General features: G+C 60.6%; 1 protein-coding gene across 1 annotated transcript in view; it reads left to right on the top strand.

Annotated features, from left to right (window-relative positions):
- The window catches only part of PRKAR1B (protein kinase cAMP-dependent type I regulatory subunit beta), a 62862-nt gene that overhangs the window by 19949 nt on the left and 17759 nt on the right, over window positions 1–25154 (top strand). The window contains exons 4-6 of the mRNA XM_087817052.1: window positions 14621–14682; window positions 15558–15604; window positions 22794–22952. Of these exons, the coding sequence (XP_087673178.1) occupies window positions 14621–14682; window positions 15558–15604; window positions 22794–22952 (268 nt within the window). The remainder of the gene's footprint in view (window positions 1–14620; window positions 14683–15557; window positions 15605–22793; window positions 22953–25154) is intronic.

Genomic DNA, 25154 nt, shown 5'->3' on the forward strand with positions numbered 1-25154 from the left:
TATAAGTTAACAAAATTGGGGTGTTGATTAAATACACGGCATATACGGTTTCCCAGTTAGTCGTTGGTCTTTTGACTGTCGATGAAATTCTTTTGTCACAGGGAAGTTAAAACTTTTTTTCCATAATTTTTTCCATTGTGATAAAACATACGTAAAATTCACCATTTCACCGTTATTACGCGTCCAGTTCTGTGGCATTAAACACATTCATGTTGTGCGGCCACCGCCAGGGTCCATCTCCAGAATGTTTTCTTCCCACTGACACTGTCCCCATTAAACACCCCGGCCTGCCCCCCACCCCGACACTGTCCCCAATAAACACCCCGGCCTGCCCCCCACCCCGACACTGTCCCCATTAAACACCCCGGCCTGCCCCCCACCCCGACACTGTCCCCATTAAACACCCCGGCCTGCCCCCCACCCCGACACTGTCCCCATTAAACACCCCGGCCTGCCCCCCACCCCGACACTGTCCCCAATAAACACCCCGGCCTGCCCCCCACCCCGACACTGTCCCCAATAAACACCCCGGCCCTGCCCCCCCCCACTGACACTGTCCCCAATAAACACCCCGGCCTGTCCCCCCCCATCTCTGAGTCTGACTCCTCCAGGGCCTCGCGCGAGTGGACGTGGACAGTGTCCTCCAGCGTCTGCTTGTCTCACTGCGCCCAGTGCACTCGGTGCGTCCACGTGTGTGTGTCAGTTTCCTTCTTTTTTGAGGCCGAGTAATATTCCATCGAGGGTTGGACCTCTCTGTGTTTATCCATCATCTGCTGATGGACAGGTTTTAATTTTTGCGGATTTTTCGGTCCTTACGCATCTCGTGTTCTTCTCGGGGGGCCGTCTGTGCTCCAAGACAGTAAACAGACACACCCAGGACCATTTTTAGAAGCTCCCCAGTTTGTTCTTTCAATGATTAACTCCCTGATTCATCAGGAATTTTATTTTGGTTTAAGGATGTATAAGTCCAGCTTAATCCCCCCCAAAGCCTGTCCATGTCAGCACTTCTCACTAAGTAGACCAACCCTTTCGCCCGCTGACCTGAACTGCGTCCGTTAAAAACCCAAGGTGCTGTAGATTTGGGGTCTATTTCAGGGCTCTGTGCTGTGCGTGACGCGAGGGGACTGTGCTTTCTGAAGGAGGGCCAGGCTGAGACGCGGGCCCGCGGCCCTTCTCGGGCGAGAGCAGCGCAGGCTGGGCCAGGCCGGGGTGCTGGACCTTTGAGGCGGTGGGCCAGGATTCAGCAGTTGCTGGGTGGCTGTGTGGGTGCCCTGAGGACATGGGGGTGTCACGAAGGCCCACCCAGGTTTCTGTTGTGGCTGGTGGAGGGGAGCGCAGGCGTGGGGAGCCCAGGCAGGACCTGCTGAGGTGGGGTGGGGACGGGCGACCCGGGGGTGTGGGGGTGTGGGGTGTACGTGTGTTCTTACTACCAGAGAGCTTTGTAGTCTCCTGGTGTCATGAAAAGCATTTTGGCGATTGTTTGTTAGGGAAAATGACTGCAAGGTACTATTTTAAACAATCTCCCGCCGTGGAGAATTTCAAGGGTCCCCAGCAGGAGCGGGCACAGTGTCAGGACTGCCCGGCGTCAGTGAGGCCAGCGTCTGGTCAGTGGTTTTACCTTTCTCCCCCGTCCCCCCTCACTGGACAGCTGAGGCCAGCCCAGGCGTCAGGTAGTTTCGTCCGTGCGTATTTCGGGGAGGACACGAGTCCGTTCTCGGGTGTGCGCGCGGGTCGGACGCGCAGGTTCAGGGCAGCGGGTTCCTGTCCGAGGGGCCGGCGGGAGCTGCCGCCCGCAGCTGCTTCCGGACCCGGTGGTGCCCGGCGGCCTGCGCCCCTCTGTGCAGGGCGGTGCCCTGCGTGCTCGCGCCAGGGCAGGGTGAGGAGGCCCGGCTGCGAGCGCCCAGACAGCCGGGTGTCCGTCCCGTCCTGGTCCTTACCGAGGGTCCAGTCTCCCCGGCCTTACATCTTGCGCGGGGCCAGCTGGTTCACGCTCGGCCTTCGGAAAGAGCAGCGGTTGCTGAGGGTCGGAAACAAAGATGCGCTTTGACTCCCGGGACAGCTGCCGGGGGCGGGGGGGGGGGGTGCCCGCCACGCCCGCAGCTGCCAAACTCAAACTCGCGGCCGGCGGGCCGAGCTCTTTAACCCTTCGGCGCCACCGGGCACGCCTCCCGCCCTGTTCACCCGCCCCAGTGACTTATTACTTATGTTCTGTGGTAAGAAAATGCTTTTTCCTCGACCGCAGACACACAGTCCTCGACTGAGGCTACATCGGGGCTGTTGAGGGAGAGATGAGCGTGAGTCTGTCCGTCATTCCTTCCGTTTGGGGCTGTAATGGGCACCACCACCACCATGCACGTCTCTGTGGGCCACGTGGTCCTGTCCCTTGGGGTGGATCCCCAGCGGTGGAGGTTCTGGGTCGTGTGCTCACTTTCTGTCTAACTCTAAAGAAGCCACCTGTTGTCCAAAGTGGCTGCATCACTTACACCCCCGTCTGTAGTGTGGCGTGGGGGTCCCACGTCCCCGCGTCCCGAGGGTGGCAGGGGTCCCACGTCCCCACGTCCCCGCGTCCCGAGGGTGGCGTGGGGGGGGGTCCCACGTCCCCGCGTCCCGAGGGTGGCAGGGGTCCCACGTCCCCGCGTCCCGAGGGTGGCAGGGGTCCCACGTCCCCGCGTCCCGAGGGTGGCATGGGGGTCCCACGTCCCCGCGTCCCGAGGGTGGCGTGGGAGGTTGCCGTGCCTCCGAGTCCTTGCCCGTGGTGGCACTGTCTCGATTTTAGTCACCTCCTGGACGTGGCTTTTTTGTGGGTGTGGTTTTGATTTGCGTTTCCCTGTTGACAGCTCAGACCTCGCCCCCTGTGCGTTCAGCCATTTGTACAACTTCTCCCCAAATGTCTCTCCAAGTCTTTTGCTCATTTTCGAGTCCCTGGCCTTCTGCTTGTGCAGGTTGGAGTCTGTGTGTTCTGGGTGTTTATCAGACGCCCGTGGCTTGGAGATGCTTCTCCCGCCTGCCTTCGATCTCCTCATTTTCTTATTGGCTTTCGGGGGGAAACGGTTTATCAGCTCTCTCTGTACCACGCCTTTGCTGTTACGCCTGAGGACCTGCCCGCCTCACGCCAGTGAAGACTTTCTCATACATTTCTTGTGAGCGTCTCATAGATCCAGCTCTTCCACGGAGGTCGGTGATCACGTTGAGTTTCTTTACGTGTGTGGTGGGAGGTGAGGGTCTGTGTTCATTTTTCTTCTGTGCACGTCCAGTTGTCCCGACACCATCTGTTGAAAAGACAGCTGTGTCCCCATCGAGTGGCCTTGGCCCCTTTGAGGGTCAACAGCTGTAAGTGAGGCTGGCCCGTGGCCCCTGGGGCTGTCCACTGCTCTGCGCCGTCGTCGCCCCAACCTGCGCCGCCGAGATGCCCGGAGCTTTAGGGTGAGTTTTGAAATCAGGTGTGTGACCCTCCTTTTTAAAAATGGCCTTGGTGCCCTGGCCGGTGTGGCTCCGCTGGTCGGGCGGCGTCCTGTGCGCCAGGAGGTTGCGGCCTGGTCCCCAGCTGGGGGTACAGGAGGCAGCCGGTCACTGTTCCGCTGTCACTTGCGGCTTCTCTCTCCCCCCTTCCTTTCCTCTCTCTCAAAAAGTCAATAAAATAGGTTTTAAAAAATGGTCTTGGCTATTAGGGGGCCTTTGCGTTTCCATGTGTTTCAGATCATTTTTATTTAAGAAGCCTGCACTGAGCGTGTAGATCAGTGTGATACAGAGCTGGCACCTTGTCGACACCGAGGCCTCTAAGCCGTGAGCTGGGGGCCTCTCCGTTTGCGCAGGTCCCCGTGTCTCGAGCACAGCCTCTTGCTGTCGGTGGGCGAGGCTCGCCTTTCTTCTGGTGAGTGCATCTCCCGGGGTTTCCCTCTTTCCCGTGCTGTTGTGACGCAGGCGGCCTTCCTAGCAGGTGGGTGTGGTCGTGGGAGCACCCAGGGGTGTCTGGTGGGCAGGCGGCCCCCTGCGTGGGGAGGCCCCATGTGCGTGTGCCCTGAGCCCCTCTGGGGGACAGTCTCTCTTTTTTTTAATCTTCACCCAAGGATATTTTTTCCATTGTTTTTTAAAGAGTCTAGAAGGGAGGGAGGGAGGGGGAAAGAAGTAGTAAGAGAAACATCCATGTGAAAGACACATCAATCCCATCGTCACCCCAACTGGGGCCTGGGCTCCAACCTGTAACCCAGGTACGTGCCCTTGACCAGGAGTCGAACCCTCGACCCTTTCGTGCACAGGCCGACACTCTACTGAGCCACACTGGCCAGGGCAGGGGCACAGCCTCTGGGTCACCAGCGAGCCTGTTATCTCCAGCCAGGGGCCGCGGGAGCTTCCAAACGGGTTTTTAATTGCGTGGGGGGTGTTCACAGGCTCTGCAGGACGCCTCTGGGCCAGTCAGGGGAAAGCTTTTCCTCAGCCAAGCTCTCAGCACGCCGTTACCTGGGCACAGGGATGACATTTTAATTAAAATGTGCCGTTTCTATCCAGAACGGGGGGTCCGTTCTAAGGGGTCGAGGGCCTGCCGTGTGCCCGGGGGCTGGCCGAGTGCAGGGTGGGGGATAGAGTCCGGATGGGCCTCGTCCTCTGGGGACCAGGGAGCAGGGTGGGGCTCGGGAACAGGGAGGGCGCGACGCGGGCAGACGGTCGGACCTCCGCGTATTAACCGCTTCCTCCCACGGTGAGCCCAGGAGGCCCGTGTTCGCCGCCGTGGGAGGCACTGTCTGCGGCTCTCGGCTCATTCGCTCAGCAACTCCAGCAGCGCTCGGGTGCCGTCCGGGGCATGGGTTCCGGCAGCGAACGAGATGGACAGTGGTCCTGGCCTTGATCTGTGCCTGTCCTCTGCCCTCGGGGCAGCATCAGGAGGTGGGGTCACGGCCCCGGCCCCGGCCTCTGTTTGCGGGTGGACCAACCCGCCTGTGGGCAGCAGAGCTGGGGGTTGGCCACAGGTGTCCTGGTTCTGGGTCCAGGTGCTTCACCCCAGTCATTCTGACCCATCCTGCTGCCTAACCCCCCTTCCCGACCCCCCCAAAGGAGGCAGGACCTGCCACGTCCCCCTTTTGTGTGGAGCCCGTGACCAGCTCAGGGCTTGGGAGGAGAACGTGGGGCCTGCCGCCCCCACTCTGCCTGCTTCTTGCCCCGCTGGTCCTGGCTGCCGGTGGGAGCAAGACATGCTGGTGCCCACCCCGACCAGGAGGAGAGAGGCTGGGACACAGAGACAGAGAGAGACGTGCACATAGAGACAGAGAGACTGAGAGGCTGAGAGGCTGAGACTGAGAGGCTGAGACAGGGAGAGGGGCATCTCTGCCCCGGCTGTGCTGTCCAGTAACCTCTGTGACGACCAGTCTGTGCTTTCGTCGTCGTGGTCGCCACGGGCTGGGAGGTGCTGGCCACCTGGTGTCACTGTGCTCCAGCGGTTGAGAGGGAGGGAGCTGGCTGGGATAAGGGACGTTCTGGGTGGGGAGCGAGTGAACCCAGGACCTGCCGGGCTGGCAGCAGACCCCCCACCCCGTTGGAGGAGTGTGTGCGCTGGGTGAGGACTGTCCCACTGGTACAGGGCACACGGGGTCGTGACGCTGGTGGAGCAGGTGCCACCAGCGCGGCCACTGAGCTGCTGCATCCCGGTGAGCGTGCTCTGCCAGTGGCCACGTTCACAGATGAGGGAACAGGCTCAGCCGCTGGCTGGCTGGTGAGTGACCGGCTGCGACGGGGACCCTCTTCCTGGCCCTGCAGCCCCTGAGCCTCACTCCCACTGTGCTGAACACCAGAAAACGGAGGGCCCAGGCCCCGTCCTGTCTCCTCTCTGCCTGCTGCTGTCACCGGTAGAGGGATGGGGGGGTTTCTCTGAGGCAACAGACACGTCTGAGCCTCTGGGCTCCAGGCCTGCTTCCCAGTGTCCTGGGGAGTGGCCCACGGTGGCCAGATGTGCACCTGGTGGGAGTGGACCATGGAGTCGGGGCCCAGGTGTGCCCCCACCTTTCTATCCAGGTGCCGGTCGGCCCTCCCCCAGCCTCTGGCCCGGCCCGCTGGGAGGTGAGGCCCCTCAGGTGTCCATGTGCCTCTCGCTCCCCCCGTGGGTCCTTGTCCCGTCTGTCTGCACAGTCCCACGGGCATCTCCCACTTGGAGAGCCGTGGCCTTTGGCGGCGTGCGCACGCCCAGTGGCCTGTGGCATGTCCCCTGGTGCCTTTGGCATAAAGCTGGGGTGGGGGGGAGCGTCTGTCCTCTGGAAGCAGCCTCTTCAAACGTGTGCCTTTTCTCCCAGGATGAAGGCCTAGAGCAGATTAACAACAAAACCATCTGAGTTCCCCGTGGTTCCTCCCGGTGCAGGAGCCACGGGCCCAGCAGCATCATAGAGACACCCACGGGGTGCCTGAGCCCCTCAAACGCCCACTAACTGAACATGCACCTGCCAGGATCCCGCCAGCAGGTCATGGGGCTGCCCCCAGGGTGACTTGTTTTCTCTGCTTTCACAGGAAGGTCACTGCCCGGGTCCCCTCAGGCGCCTCGCCCGGGGCTGTCACACCCGTCGCCCCTGCCCCAACCCCCGCCGCCGAAGGAGCCCAGCCCCGGTTGCGCATTCGCCCCCCGTGGCCGAGGCCTGTGCCTGGCCCTGTGCAACAGCCCGGGAGCCGCTGATCCTTTCCGCAGCCGGGGGAGGAAATGCAGCGTCCCTGGGAGCCCGGGGCGGACGTCTCCAGCATCCTCCGCCCACGAGCGGGAGCGGTCTGGTGGCCAGGACAGCACCAGCTGCCCGCATCTCGTGACTGCTCCGTGGGCCGCTGGTTTAAAATAAGCAAGGTGCCTTTACCCACAAAACATTCCATCCTGGGAGCAGCGGGAGCGAGGCCAGCAGCCAGGGCTGGCGTGGCTCCAGGCCTCCTGCCCTCCTCTCCTGACGCCGGACGCGCCTGCACGCAGGGGCCTGTGGGAGGGGTCCCTGCGCCGCCGGCGTGAGCCCCAGGGTCATGTCCACCCGTGGAGGTCGGGTGGCCGCAGTGACAGGTCAGCGGGGTTTCCCAGATGCCTCGTCCGTCTGGGATTAGCCCTGGTCAGGCAGCACAACGGCCCTGCCCTGCGGGTCCCGACACAGGCAGGGTGCAGGGGCAAACTTCAGCATTCCACAAATGAGCGTGGGGGCCAGCGGGGGGGGAATCCTGGAGGGCTCCTTGGAGAAGGTGAGGACGGTGGTTAGGGGGCAGAGATGGACGTGGGCATGGAGCTCTGCAAGCCTCTGTGCTGGTCAGGCGAGGCTGCTCCGTGTCGTACCCGAGGAATCGAAGCCTGGAGTGGACATGCCGGCCACTGTGTCCAGCCGGCCGGTGGGGAGGCCAGGCTGACCCAAGCCTGGACTGCGGGCAGGTCTGCAGTGGGCTGGCTTCCTCGGGCCCCCAGCACGTCCCTGGCTTTGCTGCCGAATCAGCTCCCGGGCAGCCCGGTGTGACCCCAGGCAGCTGGTCTCTTTCTATCCCCAAGAACGGGATTTTTGAAGATTCTTGGGAGAGAGGCCCTTGGAGGCAACTCCCCCGACCTCTGCTGACCCTGAGGAGTGGGGGGGCCGCCCACGCGCGGGGGCTTTTCCCCCGGGCGCCTGGGCACTGTTCCAGAGCCCTCGGTGCAGAGGTGGTGATGAGGTTTCCAGCCCCGAGCTCGGGCTCGGTTACAGTGTGGGAGGCAGGGGCCTGACCGGTGCCTTCGGTGCCCATCCTGTCTCTGCTCGACCGTCTGTGGAAACCATCTGCTGCTTCTGGGGTCTCCTGGCCGCCCGTCCGGGCCGAGGAAGCCACGTCACTGTGGATGGCTGTCCACGGAGCAGCGTTGGTCCCGTCTCACGGCCTTTCCGGTGCCCAGGAAGGAGATGGTTTTCTCACGCCGCTAGGAGCGCAGCTATTGCCCTGTGGTGGGGTGTGGCCGGAGGCGGCTGGCCGGGCATCTGTCCTCCGTGTGTGTGGAGTGAATGAGTGATAGCCAGAGGGCCCCACCCTCTTTGGTGTTCACCCATTTTGCTGTTGACTTGGGGCAGGGACTGCGTTTGCCTCGGTCACTGTCATCTCCTGAGGCCGAGTCGGAGCCTAGCTTGGCCCCAGCTGACCGTTGGCTGCCCACCTCCCTCCAGTGGCGCCTCCAGGTGGGCGTGAGCGGGGGATGGGGCTCTTGGTTGAGTGGCTGCTGGAGCCTCTGCTCCCCTTGGAGGGTGTTGGTTCCCGCCAAGGGCAGCCCTAGGGGTCCTCTGCGGTGGAGTCAGGGTTCCATCCTGGGGGTGCCCTAGCCAGCAAGATGTCCATCCCCACCCTCCCAGCGTCGGGGACCCTGTGGAGTATTGGTCCCTTCCATCTGGTTCGTGGTGTTTATTTTTTAACGTCCACAGGTTCTGTGGTGATGCCCCCTCACCGTTTCTGACGTTAGTTACTTGTCTTTTTTTGGGGGGGGTGTTGGGGCGTAGCCTGGCTAGATGTTTCTAGGACCTTTCCAGTCTTTTCAAAGAGCCAGATTTGGTTTCATTGACTTTCTCTATTCCCTATTTTAAATTCCATTGATTTCTAATTGTAATTTTTATTATTTACTTTCTTCTGCTTACTTTGGATTTAATTTGTGTCTACTTTTCTAGCTTCCTAAGGTGGAAGCTCAGGGCCTTGATTTTTAGAGCTTTTTTCTTTTCTAATGTAGGCACTCAGTGCTATAAATTTCCCTCTGAGCACTGCTTTTGCTGCATCCCACAAATTTTGATAAGTTGTGTTTCCATTTTCACCGAGTTTGAAATCTTTTCAGTGTCTCCTGAGGCTTCTTTGTGTCATTTAGGGCGTGTTCTTGATCTGCCAATCTTTTGGGATTTTCAAGCTCTCTCTCTGTGTTGATTTCTCGTTAATTCCACTGTGGCCTGAGAGCAGACGCTGTATGGTTTCCACTCCTGTAAGTTTGTTCAGGGGCATGTGTGGCCCAGGAGATGGGGTGTCTTGGTAAATGTTTCGTGGGAGCTTGAGAAGGACAGGGTGCCCCGTACGTGTCAGCTGGATCGGTGCTGTTCAGGTCAGTTCTGCCCCTGATTTTCGGCCCACTGGGGCTGTCTGTCTGTCTGTCTGCCCACTTCTGGTAGAGGGGTGTTGAAATCTTCCATTATAATTTGGATTTGTCTACTTGTTGTAATTTTGCCAGCCTGTGCCTGCCACCTGCTTTACGAACAGACCTATAATGAACACCGTCCACCCCACCGGGGTGTCTCTGAGACCATTTAGAGTGCCAGCCCCTGTACGCCATTCGGCAGTTTCATCAGCCGGGGCCCAGCCGTCGGGTATCTCAGATTTCCGTGACTCCTCACTGCACGTGGCCTCATCTTATGCATGGGTGGGGCAAAGTAGGTTACAGTTGTTTATACGGAAAATAACATAATAAATAACGCAAGAAAGAACTGTCCTTGGCCGGTGAGCTCAGTGGTTAGAGCATCGGCCGGTGCTCCAAGGGGTCTTGGGGTCGATTCCCAGTCAAGGGCATGTACCTGGGTTGCAGGCTCCATCCCTGGCCTCGGTCGGGGCGTCTGGGGGAGGCAGCCCGTCGACGTGTGTCTCTCTCGGATCCTTTTGTGTGTGTCTCCCTCCCTCCCGCTCTCTCTAAAAATCAGTGGAAAACATACCTGTGGGTGCCAGTTAACCAAAAAGAAAAAAGAAAGGAAAATAATAAACTGTTTTGAGTCCTCACAACTGGAAACTTACGTTTGCCTCCCCTGGACGGTTAAACTGTTTCTGAGGTGAAAACGCCAAGAGGAGTGCAGACAGCTCAGCAGGGCCCAAGGGCACGCTTGTTTTGAGAGGAGAAGCTCACCTTCACCAACCCGCACCTGCAGGTGTCCCCCTGCCCCGGGGCTCGGGGTGGCCTGGGCGTTGGGACACGGGGACCCCAGCCCGAGCGTGCACTGGGGCTCCCGGGCGGCGCAGCTCCCTGGACACCCGGGTGGCGCGGGCCTCCGTCCCGGACGCCACGATGCTCCCACCCAGAGTCCCAGCGTTCGTGTTTCTCTCTCCGACACGGCCCTTGTGGCTGAGGAACCTCCGCAGACTGGATGGCACCAGGTCCCCGAGGCCGAGGCTCCCCAGGGTCTATAAACACGTCTCATCCTCTGGAGGAGCCGGCGGCCTTGCTCCCCCCGCCGTCCCGGCCCTGCCTGAGTTATCACTGTTTATAGAGAATTATTTGGAACGTTACATCCGAGAGAGAAACGGAGCGAGCGTTCACCCAAACAGTGGAAACGCCTGAACACAAACTGGGGACGCCAAGTCTGGGGCCCCGAAACGGAGCCCCGGTCCCTCGCTGCGACGGGCCGGTGCTGTCCACTGGGGTGGCCCCGCCCAGGCCGCGTCCTTTCTCTGAACAACAGCTGCAGGTCCAAGCCAGGGACCGGGCTGTGCTTCCGAGGCAAACGCAGCCGTTTCTGAAGGAGATGGGAGGTGTGAATACACTTTCCCCTTAACTCAGACACACGTCGGCTTGCGCCTGCACTCGCTTCCCGCGTGCGGTGGGTCTTGTCTTTTTTTTAATCCTTACCTGCGGAGTGAGGATATTTTTCCATTGATTTTTTTTTTTAAATATATCTTTATTGATTTCAGAGAGAGGAAGGGAGAGGGAGAGACAGAGAGAGAAACATCAATGATGAGAGAGTCATTGATCAAGCCCGCAACCCGGGCATGTGCCCTGACCAGGAATCGAACCCCGATCGCCTGGATCCCAGGTCGATGCTCAACTGCTGAGCCCTGCCCGGCCGGGCTTCCATTGATTTTTTAGAGTGGGAGGGAGGGGGGAGGCAGAGAGAGAGAAACATCGATGTGAGAGACCTCGAGTGGTTGCCTCCCGCACACACCCGACCAGGGGGCGAGCCTGCGACCCCGGCGTGAGCCCTTGGCAGAGTCGGACCTGAGAGTCCGGCGCGCAGGCCGACGCTGTGACCACTGAGCCATGCTGGCGACGGCATGGGGTCTTCCTTTAAATGCTGTTTCCATCACTCTTCGTTCCCAGAGACCCAAATACCGACCTGAAAACTGTGTATTTAGCAGGAGGTACTTGCTGTGGACTGAACCGCGTCCCCGTAGAGCCCATGTGCTGAAGCCCTGACCCTGATGCGATGTATTTGGAGGTGGGGCTTCGGGTTGAGATTAGGGTTAGGGGGGTCACTAGGGTGGGGCCCCCAGGACGGACCCGTGTCCTCATAAGAAGAGGCCCCAGGGAGCGCTTTCTCTCCGCCCTGTGAGGCCACAGTGGGCAGGCGGCCGCCTGCCAGCACATGTCTGACCGTGGACGTCCAGGCTCCGGGCTGAGGGAAGTCCGTTCCTGTTTAAGTCGCACCTGAGCTCAGATGGTGACTCGGGAGAATGTCTCCTTACTGCCTTTGGGGAAGCGCTTTCTCACGTCGGACCCGCGCAGCACGGCCCTGGCTGATGTGGCTCAGTGGTTCGAGCGCTGGCCCGCACCCCGAAGGGCCTTGGTTCTAGTTCCGGTGGAGGGCACGCAGCTGGATTGCAGGCTCGATCCCGGGCCCGGCTGGGACACGTGTGTGAGGCAGCCCGTGGGTGTGTCTCTCTCACCTCAATTTCCCTCTCTCCCCCTTCCTCCCTCCCTTCCACTTTCTCCAGAAACAATGGAAAAAATATCCTCAGTGAGGATTAAAAATAAAAAAAATAATAATAAAAATAAAACCCACACGGCACAAACCTTAATAGCAAAACCGGGATCCGTTAAGTGAAAGATGTCAGTTTAACTGAGGACGTCATGGAAAGTGAACCCACGACGACCGACGGCAGGAGACGCGTGCAGGCAGTGCCTAAAGCCCAGAGGAGCTTCGCAGGCCAGCGCGAGGTTCCAGGCCCCACGTCGGGAGGCGGGTCGGGAGGCGGGCCGGGCGGTTTGCTGGAGAGAGAGGTGGCCGAGAAGGAACGACGGGCCTGGGGACTGTGTCCGGGGTGGAGAGACTCCGCTGGGATGTCCCGGGTGAGGGCCGTCCCGGGTGAGGGCCCTCGGGGCCACCCCGACCTTTGCAGACACATGTCCTGTCCGCCTGGCACCCCTGGGACCTCGGGCTGTGAGGCTGACGGTGGGTGCAGCCTGTCCTCAGCTCTCCCGAGAGGCTGGCATTGGCACAGCCGCTTAGCGCCTCCGGTGGCCTTCTCCGGTGGCCGCCGTCCTGGCCTCGCAAGGGGTGTGGAGGGGCGGCACCCCTTGGGTTCGGTGGGACTGGAGGCTGCCCTCCCGCTTGTTCCTCGCCTTCCCTGGACACTGGTGGGATCGGGGGGCTCTTTGGCCCCAGAACCCAGCACAGGCCCTCGTGCCTCAGGGCTGTGTCTGTGGACGGGGTGGGGAGTGGGGTCGGGTCACACGTGAGACCAACAGCAGCGGCTCCGGGGCAGCTCCCAGGTCGCTTCCAGATCAGGACAGAAAACTTCTCCTTTTCACGGGAAGAGGCAGCCGAGGCCTTCTAATGCCATGAAGTGCCGGGGGGGAGGGGTGGATTCGAGAGGGCGGAGAGGCCGGGGATGAGGGCGGCCGCTCCGAGAGGCCTGGACCGTCCGGCCTGGGCCTCGGTTGGCCGTGGCCGAGGGGTGGGGCTCGCGGGCCTTCGTGGTAAATGAGGCTGCGGCTTCCAGCTCAGGGTGGAGGTTCTGTCGGCTCCCGCCCTCGGGGCCGGGAAGGCGCACCTGGGGGACACCTGTGTGGCTGGGGAGGCCCAGCGAGGGTTGTCTGTGGCGCTGGGCTGGGGTCCAGGCAGGGCAGACGCACCTGGCGTGAGCACCGAGCCACCGGGCGGGGGCCAAGGCTTTCCAGGCCCCGGTGGGACGCGGGCCTCAGGGTGGGGGGCAGTCATACCCTCCTCCCCTTCCTGGGGCGCTGTGGCATCCCCGTGGCCGGTTTGTGACGCAGGAACGTGACCGCGGTGTGTCCAGTGGGAGGCAGGGTGGCGTTGGGGCTTCAGTGGGTTTCCCCGTCTCCACCTGGAGAGCACAGGAGGGGAGAGGTTGCTTTGGGTGGGTGGTGAAGATGCCACATCATAGCGCACCTTTCCGTGGCCCTGCCTGGGAGAGACGTGGGCACGGGCCCGGGCTGTGGCCTCAGCGGGGGCCGCACCAGCTGCGCCCAGGCAGGGGGACGGTGCGCAGGGTTCAGCCTCGTGGTGTGCGGCGTTTTGGGAAATACGACCATTGTGAGTTCAAGGGTGTTTTTTAATATGAAGGAGGAATTGCAGAGTCATTTCCTAAAGAACCTGTTCGTGTTAGGAGCCCTGGTGGTGTGGTTTTGAAGGAATTCAGTTTTAAACAGTGACCAGACCTGTCTGCAGGTGTTCCCCTGGGATGCTGGGGCTGAGAAACGGCCCGGCCAGGGGGCAGATGCCAGGGCTGGGAGGCTGGCGAGGAGGGTCCTGGGAGGGGCTCCCGCAACCCCCCGGAGCCCCTGCCCCCCACCCCTGGGTGCTGCCCTCCTCCTCTGAGAAACAGTTCTTATGTAGAGAGAGGACAGCTGCTATTTTAAGAACGACTTACTTACATTTTCTGCCCCCTGGAAACAGGAGGCGCAAGGCTGTTGGGTTCCCTGGGTTTGGTTTGCTTCCTGGGGCTCAGCCTGACCAGTGCTTCCCAGGAGCACCCCTTTAGTTAGCCGGCGGGCAGGGAGCAGGCCCCCTGAGCTCCGGGGTGCACCCCCTGCCTGTAGGCCAGCTTCACATTCCTCTTTGGGGAACCATGTGCCATGTGTGGGCACAGCATCCGAGGGTGGTCATTGCATTTTGGGGTGCCGGTGTTGACCTCTGACACTGTTCTGGCTGCAGTCCCAGAGATGAAGGGTCACGCTCCACACTGTCCACCTCTCCTGAGGGCCAGCCGGGGGATGCAGGTCTCCCCCTCGGTCCATTTCACAACTGAATTTAGGACGTTAAATGGTCCAGCCCTGTGTGTCAGCCTCGCTTGGGGAGCAGCAGGTTAGAACCCGGCTTCTGGCGCAGGGACACGACCTCGCATCTCGCTGGCACCTGCCTCTCAGGACACCTCAGACAGGAAAATGCAGAAAACGGTTGTCTGGACCGACGCCCTGTTCTGGCGGATTCTATTTGCTGGTTTGAGAAATGCTCACCGCCTGTTACTACTTTAGTTTTTTAAGTCGGAGCCCAAAGCAGCGTTTCCAGCATGATCCCATTTTCGTAAAAACCCGAATCGGGGGCAGAAGAGGACCAGGAAGGCTGTGCCGAGGGCTCGGTGCCATTCTCTGGACAGTGGGGTCACGAAGGATTTTATTTTTTATTTAACAATTTTTATGTATTGATTTTTGGAGAGGGAGGGAAAGAGAGACCCAGAGAGAGAAACACGATGTGTTGTTCCACTAACTGATTCCTTCAGTGGTCGACTCTTGTATGTGCCCTGACCGGGGGTTGAACCGGCAACGCTGGCGTCTCGGGAGGATGCTCCGGCCAAGCGAGCCGCCCGGCCAGGGTGCCAAGGGTTTAATTCCTTCTACTGAAGGGATGTGCTCATCGCCCGGGGAGCTTGACCTTCTTTCGACAAGACTGAGCCCCAGTGTGAGGGGAGGGCCGGGGGTCGGGGCCGCTGCGGGTCTCACACGCCTGTGTCTCCTTTCCAGTGACATATTCGATGCCATGTTCCCCGTCACGCACATCGCTGGGGAGACTGTTATACAGCAAGGTACGTCCCCCTCTCCTCCGGAGCCGGGGCTGGCCGGGAAAACCTAACTGCTAATGTAAAATCCTGTGTGTGTCTTCATGACTGAGAGCAACCCGCTTAACAGGCTAACCCGACATATTTCAACAATCGTGCCATTAAAAACCGACGGCCTGTGCTGAGCCCTGGGAATTGGCCAGGACCGCGGGCGTCGGGTGAGGTTTCCGCACAGGGTGTTGGTGACCGTGTGGGAGACAGGTGTTCGTTAGCTGACGACAGAGGGTCCTCTGGAAATACCCACATCGAATCACCATGTTGTACACCTGAAGTGTAGACGCTTTTAAAAAATATGTTTTATGCCCGGCCAGCGTGGCTCAGCAGTTGCGCGTCGACCTGGGATGCAGGCGATCGGGGTTCGATGCCCGGTCAGGGCGCATGCCCGGGTTGCGGGCTCGATCAATGACTCTCTCATCATTGATGTTTCTCTCTCTCTCTCCCTCTCCTTTCCTCTCTCTGAAATCAGTAAAGATATATTATAAATAAATAAGTAAATAAATAATATGTTGTATCGATTTTAGAGAGAGGAAGGGAGAGGGAGATTGAAACCTGGGTGATGAGAGTCGTTGCTCGGCCGCCTCCTGCGTGCCCCTGCTGGGCATCGAGCCGAAACCTGGGCAGGTGCCCTGACGGGAATGGAACCGGCCCCTTTCGGTACCTGGGTCGATGCTCCACCGCGTGAGCCACACGGGCTGGGCTGGACAATTTTTATTCAAAGAATTTTAAAAAACAGGTGAGGCCCAGTGCCCCTGGACTTGGCTTAGGCAGCGGCCGGGGGTGGCAGGAGGGACAGGCTGCCACTGTGTCCTTTGCCTTAACACACTGTATCTCTTGCGTTGCAGGGGACGAAGGCGATAACTTCTATGTCATTGATCAGGGGGAAGCGGATGTAAGTACCTCCTAACTCTTTGGAAAATAACGTCGCGGTCCACGCCCGGTTTAGAAGATCGGTCTCACTTTGCACAACACCGGGTCACTGGCAAGCTCAGGTTTAGGAAAACCTCCGTTTTGAGTGGCCGGTTTCTGATATGCTCGTCCCAAAGAGCAATCCATTCAACTTAACAGATCGTAGGATGGTGTCGGAAGCTTGGCCTGAAATAAGTGCTTGCTGGCGGTGCTCGCGTAGCCCACGCCTCGGCACCCCGGGTGCCCGTCTGTCGCTCTGTTTGACCAGACTCCGCCCGGTCAGCCTTCCTCAGCCCCCCTGGAGGTTAACGAGCTGTCTGTCTGTCTCTCAGAATGGTGTTTCCTCCGGTTTTCACCCCGTCTTGCTCTGGTTACTCTCACCTGTCTCAAGGGCGGGGGCCACCCTCTTTGGAGCTGCTGTCCTTCAGGCACCTGCCACCCGTCAGCCAGCCCCCTGCTGGGACGGCTGTGGCATCCCCCACCTGCCCCGCAGGCTGCCACCCACACCCCCAGCGCACCGGGCACAGCCCCCTGCAGTGACCCCAGGGCAGGGCAGGGCCTGGGTGCCACAGCCTCTTGGTTCCTGCAACCCAGCGCCCAGGGCCCCTGCCAGGACCCCCCCCCCCCCGGTGGCGTGTCAGCTCCTGCTTCCCATTTACGTCCACCCCACGCCCTTCCTCAGCCTGGGCGTCGGCAGGTGCACCTCAGGTCGTGGCTTCTTTGTGGCACCGAGCCATCCTTGGTAGGACTCAGTTTCCGGTCCTGCACGTTGGCGTGACTGTGTGTTGAGGCTCGCCCCCACGCAGACTGGAAGCCCCAGGGGCAGGCACTGAATGTGTCCTGGCATTTTGGGGGTCTGCAGCCCTGGTACACAGTCAGGACATACCTTCAAGACCCCACAGGCCGCTGCATCCCAGGCCAGCCCCCAAGTCACCCCTGGACCTCAGACACCAGCGCTGGGAATGGGGCATCTGGTGGCCTCCATACCATCCCCTTCATTGCAAACTGTGGCCCTTTGAGGTACCCCCCCTCCCCGCTGCCCAGTGATGTCACCCCGGTTGGGCTGCCCCCGCCAGGGTATTTCAGGGCTCAGCCTCTGGTCAGTCAAGCTATTCTGGGGGACATGGACTTATTTATCTCTCTGGCAGCCTGTCTGTGGCCACTGTCCTGTGTTCGGTGAACTGGGCAGGCGGCCCTCGGCTTCCGGGGTTGGTGGCAGAGGAAATGAGTCACCTCGGGGATCTCACGGTGAGGTCACTCATCGCTCGAGGGCCCTCAGCCCGCAGACGGGAGTCGGGGTTTCTGTTTGTCCCACACTCAGGCCTGGGACCAGGCAGGCCTTTGTGTCTGGGGCAGGGGTGGGGTCCTATCTCCCACCAAAAGGGGAAACTGAGGCAGGAGTGAAGGCCAAAGAGGAAGTGTGGGGGAGGGAGGATCAGACGCCACCCCAGGCGCAGACGCCAGCCACAGAACCAGCTCCTGCTGGCTTCACTTGGGTTAAAAAAAAACCAGCCCAGGAAACAGAAAAGACAGACCCGGATGCGGCCAGCGGCCCAGCTGGGCATCGTTCTTGGGTGGATGCTGGAGCTGGCTCTGCTTCAGAGGCACTGAGGGGCGGGGGCGGCCCACGGAGGTGTTTGGGGCACATTTCTGGTTCAGACCTAGGTCCCTGCACCTGGCCCTCTCTGCTCTCACCATCCCCCAGGCTCTCCCCTTCCCTTTATTTATTTCTTGCTCAAATGTTTGTTGCATAGCCCGAGAACACCCGGAGGTGGCGATGGAGGTGTGGGGGAGATGGCCAAAGAGCAGGAAATTCATAAATGAAGGTCTTGCTTCTGGGCCTGTACCCCTCCTGTCTCTCTCTGATCCCTGCTCTGCCTTGCAAACTCCTATGCATCCTTCAAAACCCTGCCCTGGCAGGCTGGCTCCTCCCAGCTGGGCCGCTGGCCACATCCCGATGTCAAAGGACCATTCTGTTCCCCATTCGATGGGAGCCCACGTAGGTTGGGACCTTGGTTCTTGCTCTGCACTGAATGAGCTCACAGTGCCTGGGGCGGGGCTGGTGGGGCTCCGAGGACATGGTCCATCTGGCCCTCGGTCCTCCTTAATTCACTTGTCCCCTCCTGTCCATCCCCTCCCACTGCCCTGCTCGGCAGACCCACATCTGTCTCGTGATGCAGAGGGGAGACCCTGAATCTGCACTATTGCCCCCAGTGCCCAAAGCCCCCCTCTGAGGACCCCACCCTGGCGTGTTAGTGGACAGGGCTTGGGGGTGGGCATCCTGAGCACCTCTCCTGTCGGCAGGGTGGACACTGCCCTCTGACCAGTGGTGCCCTAGGGCTTGGCCAGGTGACCACATGCCAGAAGAACCAGGTCCAGTTTAAGTTGTGGTTTAAATTGTGGTTTTCCAGAGACAGCAGAAGTGCCTGCCATGGTCTGTGTTGCCGAGAGCTAAATCTGCTTTCCTAAGTATAAAAATATCTTCCAGTTTGTTTTATTTGTGGAACATAGCATTTCTACCTAAAAGGACACTCAGCTGCTGACCCTTTGGGCTCAGGAAGTCGTTTTGCTTGAGGCCCGGTTCCGCCCTCGGCCTCCGGGCTCACCCACCCCAGCTCCCCGCCCCAGCTTCCCTCGGGTTCACCCGAGAAGCCCGGGAGGAGAGCCTTCCGGGCCCCAAAGGTGGGAGGGAGCCTCCGTGCAGCGTCCAGGACGGGACGCCCAGGACGTGCCGTCTGGCCCTGCTGGTCACAGTTGTTACTCAGTGTTGGCTGGGTTCTGTTTTGTTTTCTCAGTGGTAAAATACACATAAACTAACCCATAACGTAAATTTACTATGTTAATGGTTTTTAAGTGACCAGCCAGCAGCATTAAGCACATTCACAGTTGTGCAGCATCCCCCCATCATCTCCGGAGCCCTCGCGGCTTCCTAAACTGAGACTGTCCCCATTAAACACGCCCCCCCTCCCCGCCCCACCCCCCGGCACCCTCCCTCCACTCCCTGTCCCTGTCTAGGGACCTCGTATGGCTGGAATCACACCTTATTTGTCCTCGACAGGCTTATTTCACCGAGCAGAGCGCACTCGAGGCTCACCCACGTTGCAGCGTGTCAGTTTCCTTCCTGTTTAAGGCTGAGTGTGGTCCGGATGGACCACAATATGCGTATTGTTGACCCGTCAGTGGACACTGGCTGCTTCCATCGGCTGTGAACGTGGGTCTGCAGGTGTCTCTCTGCTCTCGGGGCGTCTCTGTTCATAGTCACTTGGTCAGTGGAGTGGGCGCGGCCCAGAGCTGGCTGTGAAGTTTTTCTACAGCATCTCAGTGCCTCCCGGGCCTGTCTCGCCCACTTTGTGGGGGCCTCCGCGTGCGTGGGGTTGACGGGGTAGGGCAGGGGGGACCCTGAGCCATGATGGATTTGGGGTTCCACAGGAGGGAGCCTGCCAGGCCACCTGCCTCCCCAGGAGTGGAAACAGAACCCACATGACTGTTCCACGTGGCCTGATGTCAAGGCAGGAGCTTTAGGGGGGCTGTATTTGCTAGGGATCGCACCTCAAGCAAAAAACAAACAAATCAGCCCCCAGGTGTTCTGGGCTAAAGGCCATCGAGGGGAGGAACTGGGTTGATTGACCTGGTGGGACCAGCAGGTGAGAGCAGGTGGCTTGGCCTCAGGGGACGCCCTCCAGGGCGAATTCCTGGACCCAGGTGCCCACCCACCTGCCCGGCTGCTCCCCACTCTTGGTGGTGGGCGCCTGGGAAGGCGGGAGCCTCGGATGGGCCTTTAGCTTTTTCTCAGCATCTGAGAAAGCGCAGCAGCATCCTGGTGATCTGCATGAGTGACCCCTTCACCCAGGCTGTGACCATGGTGGCAGGACCCGGGCGGGGCTGAGGCCACACGACCATGTCTGCCTTGGCTAAGTGGGTAGCTCAGGTGACTGGTTTCTCGTGTCCAGTTACCCAGACAGGTATTTCAGCCACATTTTCTTTTCTCTGGAGTCTGGGGTTGGGGGCAGGTGACGGAGCCAGGCAGCAGGTCCTGCCCCCGCCCTGGGCACCCAGCCTCTCCTGGCAACTTCCCCAGCTCCCAGCAACCCCAGATAGGCATCTGGGCACAGCCAGGTGGTCATGACCAGGTGGGCACAGCCATGTGAACCTAGCCAGGTAGGCACGGCCAGGGGGGCGATGCTTCCAGCTCCGCTCTGCACCTGAAGCCCTGAGCTGACAGAAACCCAGTGCTGCCTGTGGCCAGACTTCTGGGATTTTATTAAGCAGCACCTTCAATCAGCCATTGTCTCCACCTCCATCCCAAGTCCAGTTGGAGCTTGTCCAGCCTGAGATTTTGTCATAACCACCTGTTATGACACTGGTCGCTGGGCCCCGTCCCCAGCGTCTGACTTCCACAGGTTCCGCTGGTCCCAGGTGGCCCATTGAGTGACCTGGACGGAGGCCCCGAACCCCCTCTGCTCCCTGCAGGCTGCCCTCGGCTGCTCCCCCACAGGACCAGAGGGGGTGCAACAGGCGTAAACTGATGACGTTGCCGATGGGCCTTCTGGGCTTCCTGTGGCTTCCAGGACGTCCGTGCTCTTCCCGCCCCACTGGCATCTCCCGCCCTGGTGTGGCTGCATCCAGGACCCTGCAGATTCAGTCCTGTCCCAGGGCCTTTGCACGTCCTGTCCCTTTGCCTCAGACTCTCCCCACAAGCCTGTGCACGGCTGTCTCGCTGGACCTTCCTGAACCCTCTGCCTCCGTCCTCTCATGGCTCGTGGCTCGTTTATGAGTATGTGTCGGTACAATCACTCGCCTACGGCCTGTCTCCTGGGCGGTGGGTGCGTCCGTGAGCTGGAATCACCTGCCTTCTACCGCCGGCCCCGAGCACGCGGGGCTGCTGCGAGCACGAGGGAATGAACGAGCTAACAAATGAAGGGAGAAAGAACGGGCGAGTGGACGCAGAATGGCCAGGCGGGAGCTCTGGGTCTGGCCAGAGAAACCAGTCGATGGTGAGGGCGTAAGCGTAGCCCAGTGGGCCCTCCCACCATTTTCCTTTTAAAAGAAGAAGAAAAAACAAAAAAAATAAAACAAGAAGTAGCCCCTGTGTGTGCCAGCTGGGGCGGGGCCCAGCACTGCGCGGCCGTGTGACAGAGGCCAGTGTCCCGGGAGAGATGGCCCTTTGTGCTCTGTGGGTCCGCGTCTGGGTTCGCACAATGGTTTTCTCTGACGCCTCGGAGGCAGCGTGGAGTCCTCGCAGCCCTGTGTCCACACTCGGGGCCCCGGGGCCCTCCGTCCTGCCCTGCAGCACCAGCTGTGCCCCCCTCTTTGGGGATGGGCCCTCGGAAATGGGGGGGGCACCGAGACACCGTCCCTGCTCCCTGGTCCTGTGCTCTTTGGTGGGTGGTGGGGGTGCCCTGGCCCAGCCATTCAGGGCACTGGCTTCCTGGATCCCTGGGTGTGAGGGGGAAGCCCGCCCGCCCTGCCCGGGGCCCCTGAGCTGCGTCTCCATCGTGACTTGCCCCTGTCACGAGAGCAGGGCAGTGGGTGCTGGCAGGAGGGTCTTGGGGACAACGACTGGGAAACTAGCGAAACCGGCGTGCACCCCTGTGATGCAGCAAAAGCCACCCCGGCATTCCCCGCCTGAGAGGATGGCCTGTGAGTCCCGTACAGTGTTCCCGCCAGCATCCTGTGTCACAGCTGAACCCCAGAACCAGCCCACCGCTGCGGGAGGGGGGTCACTGCCGCGTGGCCAGGAAAGGAATAGGCTGAACCCGAGGCCCAGACACGTTGGATTTGCTGCACGGTCCCCTTAATGCATAGTGGTTCTTACGGACCTGCCCCGTCCGGGCACCAGGTTCCCGGACACCCCACACCTTGCTCTGAGCACTGAGCTGCACACTCAGGGTTTGTGCAGCTCCACAGTTGGGATTCGACACCTGGCGGTGTTTTCTGCCATCCCTGCACCCCTGAAACCCCCGGATGGCTGGCCCTCTGTCCACATGTCCTTTGTCCACGGTGACATCAGGCAGGGACCCTGCTGCCTCACGGGGAGGACAGGACAGCGTGTTGTGACTCCTGCAGGCCTTGAGTGGACGCTGGCATTTTTCCTCCCGTGCGCCTGACTCCCCTCGTGGGTGGGAGGGTGCTGTCGAGTGGGGGTGACGGGCGAGGCTGGGAGCAGGGGTAGGGTCTCTGCGTGGCCCGAGGCTCCCGGGCTGGTGGAGGCTCTGGGGATAGACGCACAGACTCCTCTGGGAAGCTTTGCCTCGCGTTTCTGGTCCTGGTTGACCAGCTCTCCGGACACTCCTGCGAGGGTGGGGAGCTATCACCTGCGTGGGGCTTTCTTCGGCCGGGCAGTTCTGGGCACCAGTTATCTCCAAGATAATGCGTCGTTGATCTCGACAAGAATGGCGTCCATGACTCATCGCAATCCATTCTCTCCGGGGCTGTGCCCATTTCACCACTGGGAACTATTCTTCAAGCCCATTGACACGCAGCGAGAACAGAGCGAGCTCTGTGCCGACTTATAGTAACCGGCTTCGCATAATCAACAATCCGCACTATTCTTGCTCGGGCGCGGAACCTGCGGTCGGTGCATAGTAGGAGCGCTGTGCGGGCGTCACCCACGCCCCTGAAAGGGAACCTTGTCCGGGGCCTCTCACGGGGCCTGGTGGGTCCCATTGACGGCAGGCCCCGGAGCTCGGGTGCTGCTGGATGGAGGACGGGCCCGGGAGAGGCTCAGGCTGGGGGTGGGGGCTTCTCGTGGGAGGAGGCAGCCGATGAATGAAGAGGCGCGGAGCCGGCCACGTGGAGCAGGGACGCCCATGGGAGTGCTCGAGGGTAGCTGGTTGGTGTGCAGTCAGGGAAACTGAGGCCCAGAGAGGCCCATCTAGAGTCGATAGGGAATTGGTGGAAGACCTGCCTGGGAGGAGGCAGGGCTGGCTGCCGCCTCTAGCCCTGGCCTGTTCCATCGGCCCTGACCACTGAGGGCCGCCTGCCCTTGAGGGTTTGACCCTGGGACTCAGAGGTGGATTGAACAGGGTGGGGGCGCCTTGGCTGGGGCTGGGCAGGGAGCATGGTGTTCTGCCCACCAGCCAAGGGCCTCAGGTGGTGGTCACGTCCCCAACTCCAGGGCCCCTTGCAGGTCACCCCACACGTCCCCTGACTTCTCTCGTGCTGTGCCCCAGGTGTACGTGAACGGAGAGTGGGTGACCAACATCAGTGAGGGCGGCAGCTTTGGGGAGCTCGCGCTCATCTATGGCACCCCCAGGGCAGCAACCGTGAAAGCCAAGACCGACCTCAAGCTCTGGGGCATTGACCGCGACAGCTACCGCCGCATCCTCATGGTGAGTGGCGCCCGCCCGCCCATGAGGGGCTTCTCCGGGGCCCAGACCTGAGCCCAGGTGGGGGTGGGGAGGCTTGGCCTTTCCAGCTCCCTGGTGGGCAGGGCCTGGGAGCTGACGGGAGTGTCGAGGGGATTCTGGGAAGCTTGTTAAAAGGCAGCAGACGCCTGGGGAAGCCCCTTTGCCTCTCTCCCCTCTCGCCTGGCTGTGTGGAACATGTCATGATGGCCGGAGCTCCAGCTGCCATCCTGGGCCATGAGGTGACTTTGAGCACGAATGCGAGCACCAGGGTGGGTGGCGAGAGGTGTGGGGAGCCTGGCTCTGGGGGGGGCAAGGAGGGCACCGTGCTGGTTGGACTGCTGGCCTCCAGATGTCCTGATGTGGGGAGTGACCCCTGGGTATTTCAGCCACTGTCAGTTTAGGTGTCCTCTCGTGCAGGTGTTGAGGGCAGTGGGGCTGATTTGGGTGCTCACAGGAGATGAGCTGGTGACTCCCCCACAGGGGAGGAGGCAGGGTCTTCCTGTGCCCACTCAGTGCCCATTCTACACACTTATGGCCAGCCTGGCATGGTTCATGGTGCTGGGTCACATCAGGGCACATCACTGGTGGCCTCTCCTGCACCCGCCCTCCCAGGGGCTGGACCTGCCCGTGCTTGCTGCCACCTGCCTCTGGGGCCTGGTTGTCTCCCGAAGGCCAGCCTGGGTGGTGTGGCTTCCAGGGAGGGGGCTACAGTTGGAGGAGGGGGAGTCTCAGGGAAAGTTCAGGAACCAGCCTTGTGAGCTCAGCCAGATGTGAGCCTGGAGGAGATGTCTGGCCCTGGGTTGCCACTCGCAGGAATGAGGGACAGGACGTCTGCTGTGGCCTGTCCTGGTCCCACTGGAGTGGCTGGTCTATCACGCTGCGAGGGGCGCGGGGTTCAGCTTGTGTTCAGGCACGAGGGGAGCTCCTCGTTCGTGCACGTGGCGAGCGACACTGAGCACCCACTGTGGCCACACCAGGAACAGCCCTGTCCCCAGGAGGGGGCCGTGGAAATGTGGTTCTCTCTCGCGTCTGGAGCCTGCTCACTTGTTCTCCCTCCGTGTGGTCAGGGTGCCCTGAGGCATCCTTCCTCCCAGAGGCGGGGAGTTCCTGCCTCCTGGATGCACCTGGCCCTGGGGTTGCATGAACCATTGTTTCCCGCCACCAGCCATGCTGAGCCTTTCTTGGCTGTGGGATTTTGTGGCTGGAACTTATATTCAGGGAAGTTCCCAAACCACTGAGGCAGCTGGCACTTCCTCTGTGTTAATTCTGGTCCCTGTGTCCTAAAAATAGCCCCAGCTGCGCCGGGCGTCTGGGAGACTCCCGGCTGGGGAGGAAAATGACAGCGTGCTGGCCCGCAGGGCGTGTCCCGCAGGACCAGTCGTTTCTACCTCAGGCCCTCATTTGGGCAATTTGATGCCATGAATGAGCGGGTCTCTGTGTGTCCACTTAGCACTAAGCTGGGACAGGCCATGGGGCCCCGGAACTGGGGGAGGCATCAGTGGTTTTTCAGGGAGAGGGCTCCCGAAATGTTAGCTCAGACTCTAGGTTCCCTAGAGCGCCCCCTCTTCCCTGCACTGCTCCCAGAGGAAGGGCCTGCCCACTATCCAGGGGCCCAGGGCTGGCCCTCCTCACGCTCGGCTGGTGCCCAGCCCTCGCCTACGACTCCTTTTAAGCTTCAAGACCCTTTGTTCACCTGAATCTTACGTGGGACCCAGGTGTTTGGAACTCAGAATTCTGTGGTAGAGGCTGGACTGGGGTGTCCAGATCCTCACCTGCCTGGGACCTTTGGAATCTGGTTCCGGGCCGCCCTCGGCTGTCATTCTGGGTGAGAGACGGATGGGCCCCTTGCACTGAGCTTTCATGTCTTGGGGCCCTAGGCAGACGTGCCTGCATTCCACCTGGTGGGCGGAACTGCTGGGGTCAGTGTGAATTATAAATTATTGTTCAAAAGAAATGCCTTTTTTATGACCGACGGGGATCTGAGATGGCTTGGGCTGGTCGGCTGGGCTGAACCTCCCTTTCTCTGATCGAGTGAAGCTGGAGGACAGTCATTCGTGGGACCGGGCTTGCACATGTGGGGTGCTGGCAGGCCCGTGCCTGCTCTTCTGGAGGAGAGAAGCTGTTTCCAGAACCTGTGGAGCTCTGTGGGCATCAGTTCTGGATCCAGACTGCCCTCTTTCAATG

This window comes from Miniopterus natalensis, chromosome 4 (assembly GCF_054644295.1).
Source record: "Miniopterus natalensis isolate mMinNat1 chromosome 4, mMinNat1.hap1, whole genome shotgun sequence".
In the NCBI taxonomy this organism is placed as follows: domain Eukaryota; kingdom Metazoa; phylum Chordata; class Mammalia; order Chiroptera; family Miniopteridae; genus Miniopterus; species Miniopterus natalensis.